Source organism: Neodothiora populina (genome assembly GCF_041146345.1).
Source record: "Neodothiora populina strain CPC 39397 chromosome Unknown canker_contig_15, whole genome shotgun sequence".
In the NCBI taxonomy this organism is placed as follows: Eukaryota; Fungi; Ascomycota; class Dothideomycetes; order Dothideales; family Dothioraceae; genus Neodothiora; species Neodothiora populina.
The window spans coordinates 1930242-1949449 of NW_027191413.1; the positions used below are offsets into that span (position 1 = coordinate 1930242).

General features: G+C 51.1%; 5 protein-coding genes across 7 annotated transcripts; 3 read left to right on the forward strand and 2 right to left on the reverse strand.

Moving 5' to 3' along the window:
* Positions 1–486: 486 nt before the first annotated feature.
* Positions 487–2457, reverse strand: AAFC00_003003 (uncharacterized protein; the record flags this gene model as incomplete). The annotated part of the gene is made up of 1 exon (XM_069342407.1): positions 487–2457. One exon carries the CDS (start codon positions 2455–2457, stop codon positions 487–489), a length of 1971 nt encoding a protein of 656 aa, XP_069198908.1.
* Positions 2458–4982: 2525 nt separating this feature from the next.
* On the forward strand, positions 4983–5990 carry AAFC00_003004 (uncharacterized protein; the record flags this gene model as incomplete). 2 transcript variants are annotated; one of them, XM_069342410.1, is made up of 1 exon in its annotated part: positions 4983–5990. In XM_069342410.1, one exon carries the CDS (start codon positions 4983–4985, stop codon positions 5988–5990), a length of 1008 nt encoding a protein of 335 aa, XP_069198909.1. The 2 variants fall into 2 exon arrangements, with proteins under 2 accessions (XP_069198909.1, XP_069198910.1); XM_069342409.1 differs by having other exon boundaries at positions 5079–5990.
* Positions 5991–11072: 5082 nt separating this feature from the next.
* On the reverse strand, positions 11073–12564 carry AAFC00_003005 (uncharacterized protein; the record flags this gene model as incomplete). The annotated part of the gene is made up of 2 exons (XM_069348053.1): positions 11073–11714; positions 11767–12564. 2 exons carry the CDS (start codon positions 12562–12564, stop codon positions 11073–11075), a joined length of 1440 nt encoding a protein of 479 aa, XP_069198911.1.
* A 408-nt stretch (positions 12565–12972) lies between these two features.
* AAFC00_003006 (uncharacterized protein) lies at positions 12973–16490 on the forward strand (the record flags this gene model as incomplete). Of its 2 annotated transcripts, XM_069342411.1 has the most annotated exons (3): positions 12973–13387; positions 13462–16151; positions 16209–16490. In XM_069342411.1, 3 exons carry the CDS (start codon positions 12973–12975, stop codon positions 16488–16490), a joined length of 3387 nt encoding a protein of 1128 aa, XP_069198912.1. The 2 variants fall into 2 exon arrangements, with proteins under 2 accessions (XP_069198912.1, XP_069198913.1); XM_069342412.1 differs by having other exon boundaries at positions 13462–16490.
* Positions 16491–17426: 936 nt separating this feature from the next.
* AAFC00_003007 (uncharacterized protein) lies at positions 17427–18729 on the forward strand (the record flags this gene model as incomplete). Its single annotated transcript, XM_069342413.1, has 6 exons — positions 17427–17585; positions 17654–17695; positions 17771–17876; positions 17932–18465; positions 18524–18596; positions 18657–18729. The coding sequence occupies 6 exons, from the start codon at positions 17427–17429 to the stop codon at positions 18727–18729; spliced, it is 987 nt and encodes a 328-aa protein (XP_069198914.1).
* Between the last annotated feature and the right edge of the window lie 479 nt (positions 18730–19208).

The window sequence follows — 19208 nt, forward strand, 5'->3', positions numbered from 1 at the left end:
AATGGTCAAAGCTTGAAACGACAGTTGCACAAGTGGTTTGATGATTAATGAGGTTTTTGATTTACACGTTTCGTGCTAATTTGTAATGCAGCTAATGTTCTGCTGTTATGGAAGAATTACATTCATCCCTTAGACCTCCGGAGCGCCTCGCTGAAATGCAATGAACAAAACAAAGAAAAGACAGGTATAAAGGGGTATAAGCAAGGTGGACCGACACACTACAAATTATTGTCCAGAAGGTAAAAAGAAAACCACGTCAAGGATGATATGGGTCAAGGCCATATTCGTAGTCCTAGAATGTCCCGCTCAAAGAATGGATTTCCTGCACCGCGCGATAGGGGCGCGGGCCAAGGATGTTTTTGTCAGCAGAGGCCAGTCATTGGACTTGCCGATGCGTTTAGAAGCAGGCTATGTATGCTTCCGCATGAGTCGGGTAGCTTGATGTGACAAGGATCGTGTTTCAACATGCTTGAAATCCGTAAGTAATCATTGTGGGGGTCTTCCGTCAAGCATAGATGGCTCAGAATGATCGGATGGTTGGCTTGCGAAGCCAGTACTTTGAGGTTGTGTGGACGAGGTGAAGATAGTCCCGGCTGAAGATATGACATTTCCGTCACCGACAGCTGGTCCTACATGACCGGATGCCGCGGAATTGGTGGAGGATAACTGAGACTCATCTCTGATGTTGTACACCATCGGCGACCAAATGTGCCAGTGGATGACAGCTAGATGTGTAATACGTCGAATGATGTCCTGTAGAGCCTGCTTTCGGGGCTGCGACTGAGCCGAGACTGTTATGCTGGTAAAGGCAGCGACAGTCGGCTGTGAAGACGGAAGCATAGCCTCGTGCAGCTCGAGGATTGTGTGCCTCATGTTCGACGCAATCGATGCGTGGAGGACTGGCAGGCTCTTGTCCACGAGGTTCTGAACACGCGTCGCAAAAGCTACCGATGAAGGCTGTAAATCCACTTGAAGCTGCTTTTCAACAAAATCCGCAAGCTCGGAGTTATAACAGATTGCCGCGCCCTCCAGGATCAATGCTGAACGGACGATCTCGGCTGCAATGTTACCCGCGTTCTCACTGAAGAGACGAGATTCGCCGACGATGTCAGAAATGGATGCTCGAATAGTGTTCTTTGCAGCTTGTCCAACCTCTACGTTGACTTTGTTGCGAACCAGCAAATCGAACAGGTCGCAGCAGATATCAAGTTGAATGAGGCTGTTGATATCAGTGCGCAATGTGCGAATGCGCTCAGCATCGAGCTGGAAAGTTTCTGGCAAAGAAGACATGGAGCTTTGAGACGAAATGGATCTGAGAAGTGCAGATGAAAAGATCTCCACTGGAGTGACAGTGGGGTCGCATGCAATGAGATGAGAAGCTTCTCTCTTGTACCACATGCGCGCACGCCTAACATCCAGACGACCCTGGTGTAACCTGGTGAGGTGATAGCGCTGCTGAAAATTCACGGTATCCTCGATGAGCATGGCGCGAAGGTTTCTGATCTGATGGTTCGCAACATCCAATTTCATCGCTTCGAGAACTCCTAGCGTTTGGCGGAGACCGAGGGCAATGCGTTTCTGATCGCCTTCTTCAACGCCTCTGCGGATCTGGGTCACCATCTGATCGACCCAGTCATCTCTCATGGGAGCGCAATGGGCTTTGAGCAAAGTGGCGAGCCACAAAGCAAGATCCATGAGGTTGAAAACTCCATTGGAAATCTGTTGCATTATCATTGGGATATCCAGACGTTCCTCGACGACGGACTGATCACGCGCGGGAACCAGTGTCATCAGGATCTCTTTTATAGCCTCGAAAATACCAGGTATCCGAATCTGGCTAGCCTTCATCATGCGCGATAATTGCTGATATTGCTCTTCGTCCTGACAAGTGAGAAGGAGGCCACCAATAGCCCGGTAAAGTTCGAGCTCTGCCATCAGCGCCTTCCAGTATTCATCTGCCGTCTTGATCTTGTGCTTGCCACGTGATCCATCCAGATTAGGCCTGAAATGCAGCTCTCTGTCAAAGTTTACGTCGTGTCGAAGTTTCGGATTGCTAACAATGCGTGTGACCTCTAATTCTGCCAATGAATCCTGGGTAATAGGTGGTAGTGGGGCAGCTCGTTGGTATAAGTCGACCAAGTCGACATCCTCGGGGGCTGGCAGTTGTTCCAGAAGACGATATAGAGAATACATGATTTCTCTGTCGCTAACTTTCTCTTGTTTGGTGTTAGGGATAGATGAGATAGAATCGGCAGAGTTGTTAACGTCGGCCTGCACATGCTCTTGATCATGCTGAGCTGGCATACTGCCCTCATGACCAACACCATGCGACTGATATGATGACCTTGAGTTATTCGCACGTGAAAGTCGCTGATTGTCCCGTGGAGTTGCTGGGGCTGCGTTGCAGTCGTCATTGCCCTGACGGGTCCAAGCTGGAGCATCGGTTGTGAAAGACATCACACTGCTGATAGAGTCGTTTCTTCTGCTCCCCCGACCGCTGGCTGGATCTCCCATGTTGACGATTACGTCGTCGCTCCAGACGGGTCCGGCAGAAGACTAGAATGATATTGCGAATAGGATGAGATACCAGTTCTCCCCTATGTCGATAGTGCGTGTGGAATGGTATGAGATATAGGATGAGAATGTCTAAATGTGACTCTTGCTGGGAGTCGCAATCGCTTATCCTTTCGAAATAGTCCAGTGAGGAGGAAATTGCTCGGGGTGCCTGTCTATGCCACAGGCTAGACTAACCAATTACTAAGGTAAGTAGTAGCGATCGCCAAATTCGTTTGATCGGAACAAGTGCAACCGAGACCTTGAAAAGAGAATCGCTGTACAGTACAGTAGGGCGTTCTACTGTAGTGAAGACGAACACTTTGCGTGTGGGGAAGAGAAGAACAAAGGAGAGGGTTTTGGGTCGGAGGGTATCCCGGTATCACAAGTGAAAGTGAAGAGGAAATGGAAGGTAGAAGATCTTTACGGAAGGGAAGGCCAACCTCCAAAAGGGAAGCAAGGAAGTGAGTTGGGAATGTTGTTCCAGGAGAGCACCGTTTGGCAAAGGAGGTAGTAGCCGGGCAACAGTGTTTCTGACACAACGTCTCGTCGATTTCAAGAGCACATGGCAATTATAACAGAGCGCGGGCCTCACTGCGGCAGAATGTTCTAACGGAAAGAACGATGACCGTGCATGTATCTGCGGGAGGCATCGTGGTTCGAAGGAAGACTTGACTGTGTAGCATCAGGCTGCTGCTTGCTGTCGTCCGTTGTCTCAGATGCGGCATCAGGCATGACAGCTTGTCATGCTACATCTGCTGCTATCGGGCGTGTAACAGCTCATGCGACGGCACTCGAGATGCGTTGTGTCACATCAATATCGGGAATCTGTTAATGGATCTTGCTTGGTATGATGGCGCAAACCGTTGCGAGAGTCAATATGTGAGGCTTCATTCCAATCTCGGCTGTCGAGCATCACCCACATTTTACCTAAGGGGCCCTTAAACATGCCTAAAGCTTGACCCGCTTTCGCTCTTTATATGAGCGCACGCTCATTTATATCCGTCGATCAGGAACCTTCCGCTGATCCTTATCAAGATCCAAGCCTTCTGTTGCAGCGTCATCTCCCGCGCCGAGTTGTTACAGGTTTATAATTACCTGTCGTCTATTTTCCCATGAGTAGCTCCCATACGCTACTTGTACCTTGCCTGGACAGAATGCAATGTGCCTTGCGTGCGCAGCTGCAGTCTTGCCTTCTGCAATGTCGCGTACGTCTAGACGCGAGTTTCGGGGGCGATTCGAACGTCTCGTGAAACTCTTCTCCTGCAAGCAACGTCGAGCCAGAATCCTCTAGCGTATCTATACAAAACTTTAGAAAATTCAGGGGACCAGATGTTTCTCATGTCTCTCGTGAGACAGCTATTGCCTGAGACTATAGACAAGGAAGAGGTGCTACCGGCTTCTCCGGATTCATCATGTTCATCCTGTTCTAATAGTACTTGTCGCACCTGATTCATTTCAACGTTCCTCCCACGAATCTGGGCCACACGTCATACAGCACATCTCTCGATATTGTACGTTTCGTGCTTGCCCCTCGCAATGACGCTCTGTGAGACTAAATGCAATCTTCAATTGAAATCTCCCCAGCATTGTCGATAAGGCGATAGCTGATACTGTGGTATCAGTAACGTGTCAAGGGCGATAGTGTGAAGATAGCGTTGCTGTATACGAGGAGGAGCAGCCCTATCAACAGTGTTCTGGCTCCAAGGGGGAATTGTGGTTTCGACTCCGCAGTTGGCGCCTAACCTAGTATGCTTCATTTGAGGGTCGTTGCTAGATACGAGGTGGCGAAGTATTGTTAAGGTGATTCTATCCTCGGTAATTACCCCTAGAGCGTAGCATGCTGCAGGAGCGAAAGACAAACGCATATATTCGTCAATAACGTGGAGCCAGAGTACTCACGATTGCGCTCGTAGTCCGCTCGTTCGAGTAATGTTGATTGTCCTTCTGGCAGCTTGTGTGAAAGCATAGGTAGTATTGTTACTGCAATTCAGGGTACCACAATATCTGTAACATTCGACGAATATTGTTGGATGAATATACACAATGATTGAACCATCGGAATCGAGGGCAACCCTGTCCTTACTGTCAGTTGATTTCTCTTCCAGGTTTGGTCGACCATAAGGTTCCTTTGCTTCGGCCCGTGAAGTCCCTTCCACCCTCGGCTGCACGTGGCCCTCCGCTTGAGACCAAGCACTCGCAGGCTGTTGTCAAAATTGTCAGGACATTTGCCTGAAAACTGCCTGTCTCTTGCCTTGAATTCCCTTGTATAACACAAACGCCGCTGCTAGTGGGAATCAGCCCCACGAATTAAGGTAAGTAATGGTACATTGCCATCTACTACACTGTATATAAATTGTACTCAAGGCTGCTCCGAGTAGGCACACATCAAACGTATACAGAAAGTTGATAAATCCCACACGGCTAACATGTCACACAGACAGGTCTACTACGAGAGGCTCGGCAGGGTGCTACTCTCCAGTCTTTACACAAGTCTGCTAGCTACTTGGCAAGGCCTAGCAGCCATGGTGACAGAAGAGGACAATGCAACAATAGAGCGGATGATAACCGAAGGCAAATCGGCCATTTCCATCCGCGCCGCCGTGCCCTCCGTGTCACGAACAAATGTCTACCTCAAGATCTCAAAGTTCAAGAAACACGGTACGGTGGGCCGCGTGCAGACCAAGACGCTCGGCCGCCCACGCATCATGGGCGAGGGCGTCGACAATTTCATCAAGGGGCTGTTAGCCGTAAAACCAAACATGGAACTCGAGGAGATGAGGAAGCACATGCAGACTCAATTGCACATGACTGTTTCCATGTCTACCATTTCACGCGCGATAACCCGTGCTGGCGTCAATAATGGTAGGCCTCTCCGAACCCGTAATTCGGCTAGTGGCCGAAGACGAGTGAGTGAAGGCGCTGCTGCGTCGTCATCTTCTGCTGCTGCACAACAGGATCATCAACTGGACCCTCAACAGCAACAGCAGCAGCCCGACAGCAACGAGATGACTGAGTCACATATCCCATTATCCGCTCACACCACCCAAGATCTGTCACATATAGAGAACGACCACACCCTGGATGGAGACGATGAGGACGTATCATGGGGACAGATGCAAAGTGACACATCTTCCCCTACCACTACGAACCGACTGCGGCAAACGCCTCAACAACAACACCCCTTGCATCAACAGCAGCAGCAGCTGCAGATGCAGCAACAGCACCAACAACAGCAAAACGACCTGCAAGCAATAGATCCATTGCTCGCGCAAGCCTACTCGACGCCGGCTGCGGCTGCTTATCAGAGCATCTATCCTGATTTGTCGAAGAGCGGGCAGCAGCAAGCTGCGTTGGCGGGTGTGGGCATGGGTCTCGGGGGTTCTCCGGCTGGTCTGGATATCTACAGAAGCCCATATGCGCCTGTTGTTGATTGACGGGGTCTTCTTTTTCAAGCACCTGTTTTTTTGTTATTGCTTTCTTCTTCATAGCTTGACGATTTGCAAGCATTTGTGTGGTAGCTTTCTCATTTGCTATCAGCGAGCATGGCGTTGGGGGCATTGTTTCGTGCTCTGTGGACACATAATCAAGAAGAAGAAGAATTTGTAATAATGATAGGGTATCTTAGTGATGACGCCTGCTACTGTATACTATCTACTACCAGGGAAAAAAGTGCCAACACAAGAGCATGCACTCCCTAATGTCCGATCTCCTCTCCTGTGATATGCTCGGCCGTCACGAAAACGATTTCACCAGGGCAATGGAAATGTCTACGTAGGTATCTCCCAACTGGTACGTCTTAAGAACAAAGCAATACTTCCGCTAGAGAACGACAGGCCATCCACAGGGCCTTAGGGTAAGAATACAACAGGGAAGAAGCATGATCATCTGAATGACATCTCATCAAATGGGACTAGAAGGCCGTAGCCTCAAAGACTTTCAAGCCTTGCTAAGGCGCCGTCTTAGGTATTTGCGACGTGTGAGACTTTGCTTGGGCGTAGAGAATGTCAACGTAAGACTTGGGTTCTCGCACGCGTGTCATAGCTGTGGCGGTAACCTGAGGGCCCATGTTTCTCATCTCTGTCGTCCCTTGGGGCTTCGAAGTCTCGACGATGACTGTGTCTGTGGTGGCGAGGATGCCTCCCCAAAGCGGTGTCGATCCGGTGGTGGGGACTTGGGCCAAGTCCACAGACTGCTCTTCTGAGCTCACGAGATCCTTCAAAGAGCAGTTGTCGGATCGAAAGACGCTGTCTTCGCGCGAGATGGTCGACTGCTGACGTCTTCCGAAGCCGCGTTTGTGCAGAGCCTTGACAACACTACCTCTCCGGTCATCGGACTGCTGTGCTTCATCGTGCTTTGTGATGAGCGGACTGAACTCTGCATGTACTTCATGGCGCATCCTTCCGTGATCGTTACAGCCAGGGTAGTATATTTGTCGCACTTTCAGGAACTCCCAGCTAACAAGACAGAGGTGTTCGGAGTGTTTCTGAGAACAGTGATGGATGTCAAGCAATCTGGTGAAGCCGAAAATGGTGGTCTGCGCGGAGCCTTGAGCCTTGTTCGCTCCGTAACGCATATTGATCGGTTGTGCGTTGAACTGAAGATCGGTGAACCATTCATCACCAAGGGTTTCCCCCAGTACCGCAAGTGCGTTACGAAGCAACAGGACGAATGTCTTCTCTTCATTGGGCAGCGACCTTCGATATTTGTCTTTCCACTCAATCATTTTCACAAATCTTTCAGCAGTCCACCCGTCATGACTGCGCAGGTAGTCCAGCTGATAGGGTGTGAGTTGGTTCGGCGTCAGTTGCACATCCGGAAGTTCATCTTGATTTGATTTCTTGACCAGGACTAGGAACGAACTGCGAACCCGCGCAAGAGCTGCAAGACACACCAAATATACACCCTGCTTGGGCGGAGGAGGGGAGGTTTTCCTCGCTGCAAACTCCTGTATTTTCCCGATTTGAACATTCAACAATCCTGTCGGAATTTGCGTACTTCTCGCAATGATGGCTTCCACACGACTGAAAGGGGCGAATCGGAATCCGGCCGCGGTGAAGTGATCTGTCTCATCTGCGCGCAGCTTGCGGGTGAAGAACAGTAGCTGACCCTTTTCGAAGAGAGCGGATGACGCTATGCTGGCCTCTTCGATACTGTCCGTTCCTCCTTTATTAGCTGATACGATACCGGTTCCAATGACCTGATCGTACAAGGCTCCTAGACTGTCGAGCGATCCGTGTAAGCGTTCGGCAAGGTCTGATGCAGCCACGCAATAACCTTCTCGAAACAGTACTGTTGACTCCTTGTAGCTTTCCTCATCGTACAAGCTACTCGTAGAGCTTGTCGAGGAGATCTTGCCACTGTAAGGGTCGTGTCTGCGTAAGTGACTTCTCATTTTTGGTATCAGGTCTGCTACACTTTCCCAATCATGAGAGACCTTCCATATCCAGTGAAATACCGGATGATGAACCCCGAACTCGTCGTCGAATTTCTAGCCAAGTCAGCAGGGCAAACTTATTGCTTGCTGCGTTACTGACCTGTAAGGCAAAGCGTTTTGCAATCTTTTGAGAAGGTAGAGCGCCTTCCGTGGTCACCATAATATTGCCCTCCTCATCAAAATAGGCGCACGCAAGCATGACTAGTTGAGCCCGCTCTGCTAGCACCCTGCTACGATGGTTGGTATATAACAGGACCACCAGTACGGAGACGGCTGCCACGAAGCACTTTTTGATATGTTAGAAGATAACTCAGACAATTTTCGCACAAGCTTACCAGTGTTCCAGCCACTGTGGAAGAATTAGCATATAATCGAATTTATATGGGAAAGATTTGTCTCTACCTATGACCGCAGTGTTCCTCTGCCCAGCCATTGCTGCTTCCGCCACCTTTAGCCGGTAGTTACATCCGATGGATGCGGTGAAGTGCATTCCGCAGACAGCGACTGCGAGTATGACGGCGCAGAACAATCGTTTCCAGAAGACACTGATCCAGCGTTCTTTGAAGTAAAAGAACAAGGCTAGTGCAATGATGCTGTCTCCAACGGCAATGATACAGGCCGCGATGATGTAGCGTGGTGGATACGTCAAGGTATAATTCATCGTGCCTAGGTTTCCAATATAATGCATTCCCACAATAGATAGCCCCGCAAGAGTACCCGTGACGACATCGAGGACCCTCCGGACGGTGAAAGACTTGACACGGAGTTCGGCGATGTAAAATGCAAAGGTCAGGCCTAGGACCGGAAGTACGCAAGATAGAAACGTGAAACCAGAGCTGTAGACGAGTTGTAGGCCAATCTCGCCGTCAGCGAGTATGACTGATCGGTTTCCGATGAAGTGCATGCACCATATGCCTATTAGCCCCATAGAGACAGCACAAGCGAAGAGATGTATTCTAACAACTTTTTGTTAGCCCGGTATTGTGCGCTTGAAAATCAGGTGTGCTATTCCCATACCGGCTCATCATAGACTTGCCCAGGCGTTTTCGATGCAGCAGCTCTACAGTGAGCAAGGTGCCTGTGAGACTTGCAAAGAAAGACGCTATTATAATACCAGGCATGAAATGCCATGGCACTATATCTCCGGGTCGATAAGCAGGGCTCGTGGTCCATGTGAGGGAAGATCTTGGTAGAACGAAAGCATCGCTGATGACTTGAGATGTGAGTGGTGCCATGATATTGCGCTCACGAACGACTGTCGTCTGCTTTCACCTTGCTTGCAGAATGGCTCCTCTCAGCACTACCCAACAGCGTGCTTATAGAGTATTGCAGTGGCAGTTAAGTTACTACAGCACTTGTAACCTCATGTGGGTAACGATACAATTTCCCAGGATTGCGACCGGAAAAGCGAGCGAGCCCGACCCAGCAACGTAGTCAATACAGGTGTCAACGACGATATCAATCCTTGCTTGGGTCCGTCGTGTAATAGATCCGAGCTACTGAGTGCTCGAGTCCGAAATGGTATTCGATGATGTTGACCAATGCTTTGTATCACAGGATGTTAGTTATTAGATGTCGCCTTAGTATCCATCGACTACGGGCCAAGAAGTAGTGATATCCATAATGAAGACATAGCACACGGAAAATTGGAAGATTGGAGAGTTGGAACAGCGGAGGATTAGTCGGAAATGGATGTAAAGTAACCTCGTTTCAGTGGGCGCAATAGATGTGCGTTTCGTGTGACATACGACAGACAACAAGGTTGCCAGAACAGATGCGCAGTAGTAATGATCCGCGGACAGGGGGACTCACGGGCGCAGAAGCTTCCAGGGCTCGTATGCAGGCATGATGATAATTGCATACCATGAGGAGTCGCGGTCTGGTCTTCTCGCAGCAGTAACAATGCATGACGCGATGCATATCCCCTGCTGATTAGGGGAACGCTTTACCCGACGTTAATGCTGCAGACGCCCATATAAGCGCTCCAAACTGGATTGGATTTCGTTCCATGCGTGACATGGATACTGCAGGAGCTCCACCCGATAGCGGGCATCGTTGGTCAATTGGGTTCTGAGATTACTGTTTGGTGGCGCCGGTAGCTGCAAGGGAGAGGAAGGCCCCTTGTACAGATACATGGGGCTGAGGTGCCTTATTGCTTGCTGTGCCTGCACCTAACCAGGGAAAGGGCTTTAGCAGGGCCCAACGGCCTTGCAAGCGTTACAGGTCCTTGGACTCTAACGCTCCGAGCAGCTATGAATGGTTGCATTAGGAGGAGCGCACATCGCAAAGTGATGCTGTAAAGTTGTCCGTCTACCTTACACCCAGGTTTGTGTAGCGCACAACGAGGCCCTCTGATAGACCATCCCGCAACCTTATGTGGGGAAATGATGTTTGCCTGTGCTACCTTACGTTAGGCACGCCACACGACTTGTCAAAGTCCGGTTGAACGGTAGATGAACTCAAGTTCGTTGTGCCAATCAGGAGCTCTTTTCAGCTTTGGCGAAGATCCACCTCGGTCATTCACCTTAATGATCCGACCCGGATGCGGGGCAGATGCGAACTAACGTTGTATGTAGATATCTTGAGAATCGACTCCCGATGTACGGTGGTGGTTCCTGTAGCGAGCAATCGATCTCGGAAAAGCTCCCGATATTCATCTGGATACGATGTTTCCTCTCTCGCGTTATTTTTATTTTCTTAGTTTGTTCATTACATGCAACATGTATATATTGACTGAGCTCTAGAACGCATTTCATTGTGAAGGCGCAAAGCTTCAAGGCCGCTTTCAAATTCGGATCCAGCGATCATTGCGTTTGTGGCAGCGGGAGATCTTCATGAGCGATGGATCAACCTCGCAAATAATAATGCGTCGCATGATTGTATAGTAGTGCAGGTTCCTTGCGTGGTAATCGAGGTCCTAGAGTATGTATCTGAGCTTGCTTCTGCAGCTTGAATATGATTTTAAAACGAAATTCGATGGCATGATTACAAGCTAGTGACAAATTTGTGTATTTTGCTATTATACCAACTGCATTGCTAGGATCATGGGAGACCCTGTCCCTGTCGGACTCAGCTCGAAGATCTACCAATCCTCTTCCATGTCAGCATTCACTTCGCCAAAAACACAAAATTTATCGTGATCGTTGCCGCTGATGTAGTCCCAAGTTGATTCCACCGGAAAACGTTCTTCATCCATATTGTCAAGGAGTGCCAATCCCACTAGGTCTTCGTGATCTGGTAGACGGTCTCCCCATTCCAAGATGTTGGATAATGACAGATTGCTTGCTGAACCTTGACAGACTAAATCCTTCGCTGCTATCAGTGCCACAGTAGAGCTATCGCGCTCCGCATCAACAAGGGCGTCCTCATGTTCTGTAGGAAGCCTCATCATAGGATCAATAGGAGACGGGAAGCGACATGTCCCCTCAACGACTCTTGTGACATCTCTCTCCGGAGAAGTGCACGAGGTTGCACCAGCACTCAGAACCGAATCAAGCTTGGCGCCACGATTTACATTACACAAGCCATATTGCATCGTCTGCCACATTCGAATACTTACGAGTTTCTGCGTCGAAGATGGCCCCCACGGTAGAGAGACATCTGAGCGTTGCATAGAAAGAAGTTCTAGCTTAGCCGATAGTGTCCTTGACTGCGGGCCATCATGTGGTACATGAGAGACAGTGTGGCTGACTGCTGGCAAGAAGACCGCTCGGGAAGCAATGGCCTGTTCCGGACAATTAGTCGTGGCCGAGATTGACACTCTGCAAGAGTCTCACCAGAAGGTAGCCAGGGCGCCACATTGCCGGACATATATCTTCGAGACGTCTGAACGAACTCGTCTCCTTCACGATGACCTTGGTGCCTTTTATCACAAATTTCGAGATAGCTGAGCGCAGCGCAACATCCACGAGGCAAAGAACACGATCAATGTCTGAGGTTTGAGGCTCCGGTGATTGACTCGGAGAGTGAGACCTCAATCCTGTTGAAGGAGAGAAGCCCCGGACCAGAACCGATGACTCTGGAGGAAGGGGAGCATGGCCTCCTGACATGGCCGTGGACTCGCATGCAAAGTCCATGTCTAGGTAAGCTGTGTCAAGTGTCAGATGCGGTACGCCATCAGGAGGCCTTGCATGTGAGCTCGGCACCCCGGTTCTGATGCGATGTAAAGACGATGGACCTTGCCCAAACTCGGGACAGTCGTGGGACAGAGCGATCGAAATCTGATCCAGTGAATTTACAGATGGCAAGGCCGTGGTAGTGATTGACGGCTTCAGTTGCAGCTGCGACCATATACTTGCATTTTCCAAGGCAGCTGTGAGTCGATTCTGTAAATCACATCTGATCTGGCCTATCTGAGTGGTACTGCGGAAACGCACATGCAGTAGCAGGGCCATATTCCTGCCACGAGAAACCCAAGGAGTGTCATGCATCGGCGGACCCGCAGGCAGATGGTTGAGAGTAGCAGCATTTGCCGGGTCAATCGAGCTCAAGCGAGCCGCGCTAGACAGAACCAAGGACAAACCTGCAGCAGGACAGTGGAGTCGCAATTGCCCAAGGTCCTCGTTGAATGCCATTTGTCATGAAGGTGAAGACCATGGATTACCATGTGCTTTCCGAAGACTTTGCGAATGGCAGATTGCACGGAATCATTCTCGAGACTGAGGACAAACACTGTGTCTAGATATCTTTTGTACAAATATTCTACAGATAATTAGTGGAGTGGAAGAGTTGGGGTTTATCTCACCCAACGTTGCATAGATACCGTGCAAGGTCCGTGCATGAGATTATGAGATTGGCATAGATTGCGCACAAATCGTACGTCAGTCACTTCCATCCATAGCGATTTGCCTTCGTCTCTTCTTTCACTTATACCTTACTCAACGCACTCACTGAAAAGAAAACAGCGGCAAGCAAGGCTATCGGCTGACCCAGAACTACTGGATCAGGAAGACACGCAAGGGAAACCTTTCACGCGACATTTTATGCAACCACAGTCTCCTCCCATTGTTCAACACACCGAGTTTGACACCCCGCCCCCCGCAGAAGATTCCGCTCCCACCCAGCATGGACTCGAGGATGGCAGCCTACCATCATCTTCCTCGTCATCAGGATTCTTCCGTCAGGACGAAGGGGGTCTGCGGTCATCGGACACGAGTGGCGTTGACGAGTTGCGTCCTAGGAAAGGAGCAGGAGCAGGATCAATACCTCCTCCCCGGCCGAGTTACGAGCTGAGCGCACCGCATACACCCGCCACCGGATCGCGCAATCGCATCACTGAATACGAGAATGCCTCAAAAGCCTCCACACCCAGGAGGGCCGAGACGCTTGGCTTTGAAGTCATCAAGAAGCCCCGACAGCCTGGAGACAAGCGAGCTCCAATCCTAGAGCTCCCCAATGGTAAGTGGCGACCACTCTCGCAAAGCGCGCTACGATGAAATCGTGAGCATGCCTTGACTAATCTTCGTGTGCAGAGGTCCTCACCCATACTTTGGCTCATCTGTCCCCGGTTGATCTATCGTCCATCTCCCTTGTCTCGCGCCGGTTCCATGAGCTCGTCACCACTCCACACGCTTGGCGCACGGCTTTCTCGCGCTTCTTCCCTGGTCCCGATTCCTTAGGTCCACACTTTGAGGCCAACTCGGAAAGCGACGAGGAAGATGGTGATTTGGTGCGCACGGAGCGCAGAGCTTTCACCAGGCTCAGCAGTCTGGCGTCTTGGAGAAGTGAATATATCATTCGGACTCGTCTTCTTCGCAGTCTTGCGCGTGGTAAACCTGTGCAAGTCATCGCCTCACCCGCTGCTGCGCGTAGTGGCCAAAGCCACGTAGCTACACCCATGACCATGTACAATTTACAGATGTTCACCCCTGTCAACCACATTCACGCTACATTTGGCAATGGAAGCCTTAACAAACGGCCCTTACGGTTCATACATGGCGCAGACGAAATCGGCTATGCTTCCCTTAGTGATCCTTCTACAGGAAAAGTCGACTCATGGGGTCTCGGTGACCCACAAGCATTCATGCAATTTTCAGATCGCTATCCCGGCGATGCCCAATACGGGCTTGGGCCTGGAGAAATTGTTGGTCTTCCGAATGTCATGGATGTCAGCCAACCCCATGGCATGGTCTATGGCGAAGGATCCCCACATGGCTTGGTCTATTTCCGCTCCACCGAGGAGCTGCGAGGCTGCTTCTTGAGCTTCTCTACCGGAATATCGTATCCGTCTCTCGGTATACCCAAAATCACCGCGGTGAATGAGGCAATTTGTAGTGTCTGGATCGCCAAGTCGCCAACGATCCCGTCTATGACCGAGGGCATCATGGGAATATTGGCTGGCTCTTCTCTCGGTGTCTTGACCGCTTACAGCATAGGTCCTCTCGGAAGTCGGGAGCCGCGTTACGGGAGAGGGGAGGTGACCGCGCGTTGGGTTCTCAGCCCCGGAGTGCCCATCATAGCTCTCGCGATAGACGAGCAATACTCGCCGAAGCGCCAAGCACAGGATCGCGTTTGGGCTGTCGCATTGAATGCTCTTGGCGAGGTGTTCTATCTCAAGAAGCTTCCCAAGCACAATGCCGACGACAAAACCTCAAGCAGGGACGACGAAAATGGAGCACACAACGTCGACGAGATTAACGAACGGAACGCATGGCTGGTCGGCAGAAGTGTGTATTGGGAGATTGCCGAATCGAGCAGACGATTGTCACGGCCGAACCCATACGAGATGCAGGCGATTGATGGCAGTTACTCCCCTCGGTCATCGTGGGTCGGCATGGGCTTGGGACTCGAACAAATCAAGGCCGAGACTCGCGAGATTGAGAAGTACCTTGCAAAGAAGCCGAAGGATTTCCAGAGCTCATGTCTAGGCTGGGACATGCGTAGACGGCTGGAGGTGGACTTTGCAAACGATGACGACAACACTGCTGGCGAAACGGCAGTCGTCTTCAGCTGCGGTCTCGACGAGGATTCCGAGGCTTCCATCAGGCGGTATGTCCGAATCAAAACCCACCAAGCAAGTGGTCTATCACCCACCAATGCTGCTCGTAAAGCCGATGCAGGTGCTACAACCTCGATCTTCGGTGGCGTGGCGACTCCAACATTCATGTCCACAAGCAACGACGATAAGTCCGCCAGGAAGTCTTCCGATGCCAAGGTGGAGGAGATTCCAGACGAATGGAGAGTATCGGCATTGTCTTTCGGGGGGCACAAAGGCGTCAAGATCACTGCTACTTCGATGGACTGCTCTGTCTATGCTACACTGACAACGTCCGAGGATCCTTTGCTGACGTTGTCCTCGCAATCAAACACGTCGTCACCTTCTCTCACGCCGTTGTCTCAGAACACCGTTCCTTTAAGCAGTGGCGATGTCCCTGGACAACGAGCACGTCTCATCGCTGCAGGAACTCAGACTGGCAGTGTCATTGTGTGGAACGTACGCGCAACGATTCCCCAGTCTAGTATCGTGGTCAACGAGGTGGACCCTGTGCGAGTGATTTTCACAGAGTCGCCAGAAATATCGTGCCTCGCGCTCACGTCATTGTACCTTGTGCATGGAGGCAACGACGGTTTGGTGCAGGCTTGGGATCCCTTGGCGTCAAGTATGAGTCCGATAAGGACACTCAACTCACGTTTCTCCTCGCGCGCGCGGCGACGACTGATACAGGCGGAAGCGTCAGCTCAGGGAGTCGGTATCAACTTCTTCGCTGCGGGCGCTATCTGTCTGGACCCGGACGCAGGTGTTCTTCGAGGCATGGTATCGATCGGCACGCAGCTAAGGTATTGGAGCTATAGTTCATCGGCAGCGGACCAGTACAAGTCCAGCAAGCGGCGTCTACGGCGAGCCGAGAGGGGCAGCAACATAGGCGCAGGAGTTCCCAACGTACCGAGAGGCAACTACAAGGACTTCATCGCCAATGAGAGGCACGAGCTGGAAATGGAGGCAGCGCAAGAAGCCAAGCAGGCCGCTCGTCTAGCTGGGAGATTCGGTACGGAGCTGCTCGGAAGCGACGCAAGCGAGGAAGAGATTCTCGCGTACGCCCGCCTACTGAGTGAAGAATCGCTAGCACAGGAAGCGCAGCGCAAGCTAGGCGACGCGAGCGATGCCGATGCGATAGAGAGCGTCATCGCAAACAGCTTGCAGAACACCAGCATAAGCCCCGAGGTCGAACAAGACGAAGAGTCAGACACGCCTCGGGGTGACGATGACTTCAGTGCCGAGATGGCCGAGGCTATACGGCTGAGCCTCGAACAGGAGGCGCGAGACAAGGCGAACGAGTGGGAGGACCAGCAAGTGGACGAAGAGGCGGAGGCGGGGGAGGGCAGCAATGCGCGAGAGTTGTCGGACCTCGAGTTTGCATTACAGCTCAGTTTAGCAGAGGAGCAGAGCAAGTACGAGGCATTGACAGAGGGCAGGGAGGAGACGGAAGAAGAATACCCGGTGGCGTCACAGGGAACGGCAGCGCAGTGGTACACGGGTAAAGGCAAAGGCAGGGCCATGTGAAAGGGGATGGACGGGTCAGACAGGACCGGAACCGACTCCACGTGACGGTGTCAGAGAGGCACGGAGTACTGCAACTGCTCGCGTGCTCATCGAGTAAAGTACATATATGCGCTATAGACAGAGCGGGTATAGACTTGGTCGGCGACTCTGATAGCCGCATTGCACATGCTTGTCCATGCCTAGCAACAAGCATTCTGATGTTCACGGTTTACTGCATACCTTATACAAAATAAGGCAATGTAATTGCTTGAAATAGGTGTCTGAGATAAGGTACCTTAGCATAAAGTATGCACGGACCAAGAAATGACGCTACAGCAGAGTAATGTGAAGCAAAGCAAAGCAAAGCAAAAACAGGTGCCAAGGACTCAGACAGAGACAGTGGAGGAAATAAGGCAAGAGCGAGCGAGAGAGAGCTGGGCTGCGGCTGCTGCTTGTGGGGATCTGGTTTTGGTTCAACGACAGAGACAGCAGGTGCACCCTTGGCCTTGGCCCTGCCCTTGCTCGTATCCCACCCTACCTCCTACTGTTATACCATCACCGCCTTACATCAACCACCCTCGGCCATCGACGTCGACTGCATCTTTCGATACCCCGTGACCTGCACCTCGATTTTATCGATAAGCACTGCGCGCACATAGCGATTCTACCTCTGACCGGGCTTTACTGTTGCTTCTCCCGTCAGGATCAACACTTACAGAGACAGCAACAGCGACAGCAACAGCAACAACAGCGACACGTGAGCGAAGCAGTTCACTGCATTCGTAACTTAATCTCCAGCGAATCGACCCATTCTGTCACTCTGACTGTCCATCTGGAAGCGCCCATAGCTCGTCCTCGTGCAAGGAAGGCAGTCACTCACACGCGTGCACACCGTCTGTACCCCAAAAGGCAGTGACCACCCCCTCTCCACGACCACTTCCAGCATTATCATCAATCATGGACACAAACATGGAAGACGTCAGCATAAAGCAGGAGCCTGCAGGCATGACGGCACCTTCAGACCCGCCGACGACCGGCACATTGGATGGGTGGATTGAGAGCTTGATGGCCTGCAAGCAACTGTCGGAGGCTGACGTTCAGAGACTCTGCGACAAGGTGCGATGTCTTGATTTTCAACCGACAGAAAAGACAAGAAAAAGCTGATCAGGATTCATCAACAACAGGCGCGCGAAGTGTTACAGGACGAATCCAACGTCCAGCCAGTGGTATGTCTTTTCCCTATTCCCCAGACCAAAAAAAAACAATTGATAAAGTGGCTGACACTGGTGTGATTCTCGCAGAAATGTCCCGTCACAGTGTGTGGAGACATTCACGGTCAATTCCACGATCTGATGGAGCTCTTCAAGATCGGTGGTCCCAACCCGGACACCAACTACCTCTTCATGGGTGCGTGCTCTGTCTCTTGATTGACAACAAAACAAAACAATCTAACAACTTCCAGGTGATTATGTCGACCGAGGCTACTTCTCCGTCGAGACCGTCACCCTCCTCGTTGCCCTCAAGATCCGCTACCCACAACGCATCACCATCCTGCGCGGAAACCACGAGTCGCGTCAGATCACCCAGGTCTACGGTTTCTACGACGAGTGCCTGCGCAAATACGGCAACGCCAACGTCTGGAAGTTCTTCACCGATCTTTTCGACTACCTCCCTCTCACCGCCCTCATCGACAACCAGATCTTCTGTCTGCACGGAGGTCTCTCGCCCTCGATCGACACCCTTGACAACATCCGCGCCCTTGACAGAATCCAAGAAGTGCCCCACGAGGGTCCCATGTGCGACTTGCTCTGGAGTGACCCGGATGACAGATGCGGATGGGGGATAAGCCCCAGAGGTGCCGGTTACACCTTCGGCCAGGACATCAGTGAGGCCTTCAACCACAACAACGGCTTGACGCTGGTCGCGAGAGCCCATCAGCTGGTCATGGAGGGGTACAACTGGAGTCAGGACAGAAATGTTGTCACCATCTTCTCCGGTAAGCCTTTCTTCTGCGTGATTATTCCCACCACGGTTTACGCTAACACCGGGGACAGCACCGAATTACTGCTACAGATGTGGTAACCAGGCCGCAATAATGGAGATTGATGAGCATCTGAAGTACACCTTGTAAGTGCCCCTCCTCTTTCTTTGCTATTGCTCTCGCAGCTGACATGCCACCTCTTACAGCCTACAATTCGACCCATGCCCTCGCGCAGGAGAGCCAATGGTGTCACGTCGCACTCCCGACTACTTCCTTTAGAATCATCGTCACCAACAAATCCATCAATGACATTACATGCATCATATATGCCTCTGCGCTTTCTTCCTTAACCACCACTTTCGACACTCCAAGGCGCGAAACACGATAGTTGTACACTTATACCTATCACTTCTTGCCTCTGTTCCGTGGTCCTCTCTTTCCTGTTTCTTACACCGAAACAGTCATCGCATAGAAAAGGACGATCAATGCAAACCTTGGCTCCTTTTTTTCTCTCGGCTTCCTTATATGTTTTCTCTCCTTTCTTTTGTCCGCGGCTGTTTCGAGGTTCATCTGTGCTTAGCTCATGTGTCATGTCATGGCCCGTAAAGTTCCTGTCTGATTACGCTCTGGCTATGGTGACACGATCGCATAAACACCGTGCACGAGAATGACTCGGAATGTACGGAAAAACGACAAGAGGACTACATTGCAGGATCGATACTCGTGATCTCCGTAAGAAAGCACCTCTCATCATCTGC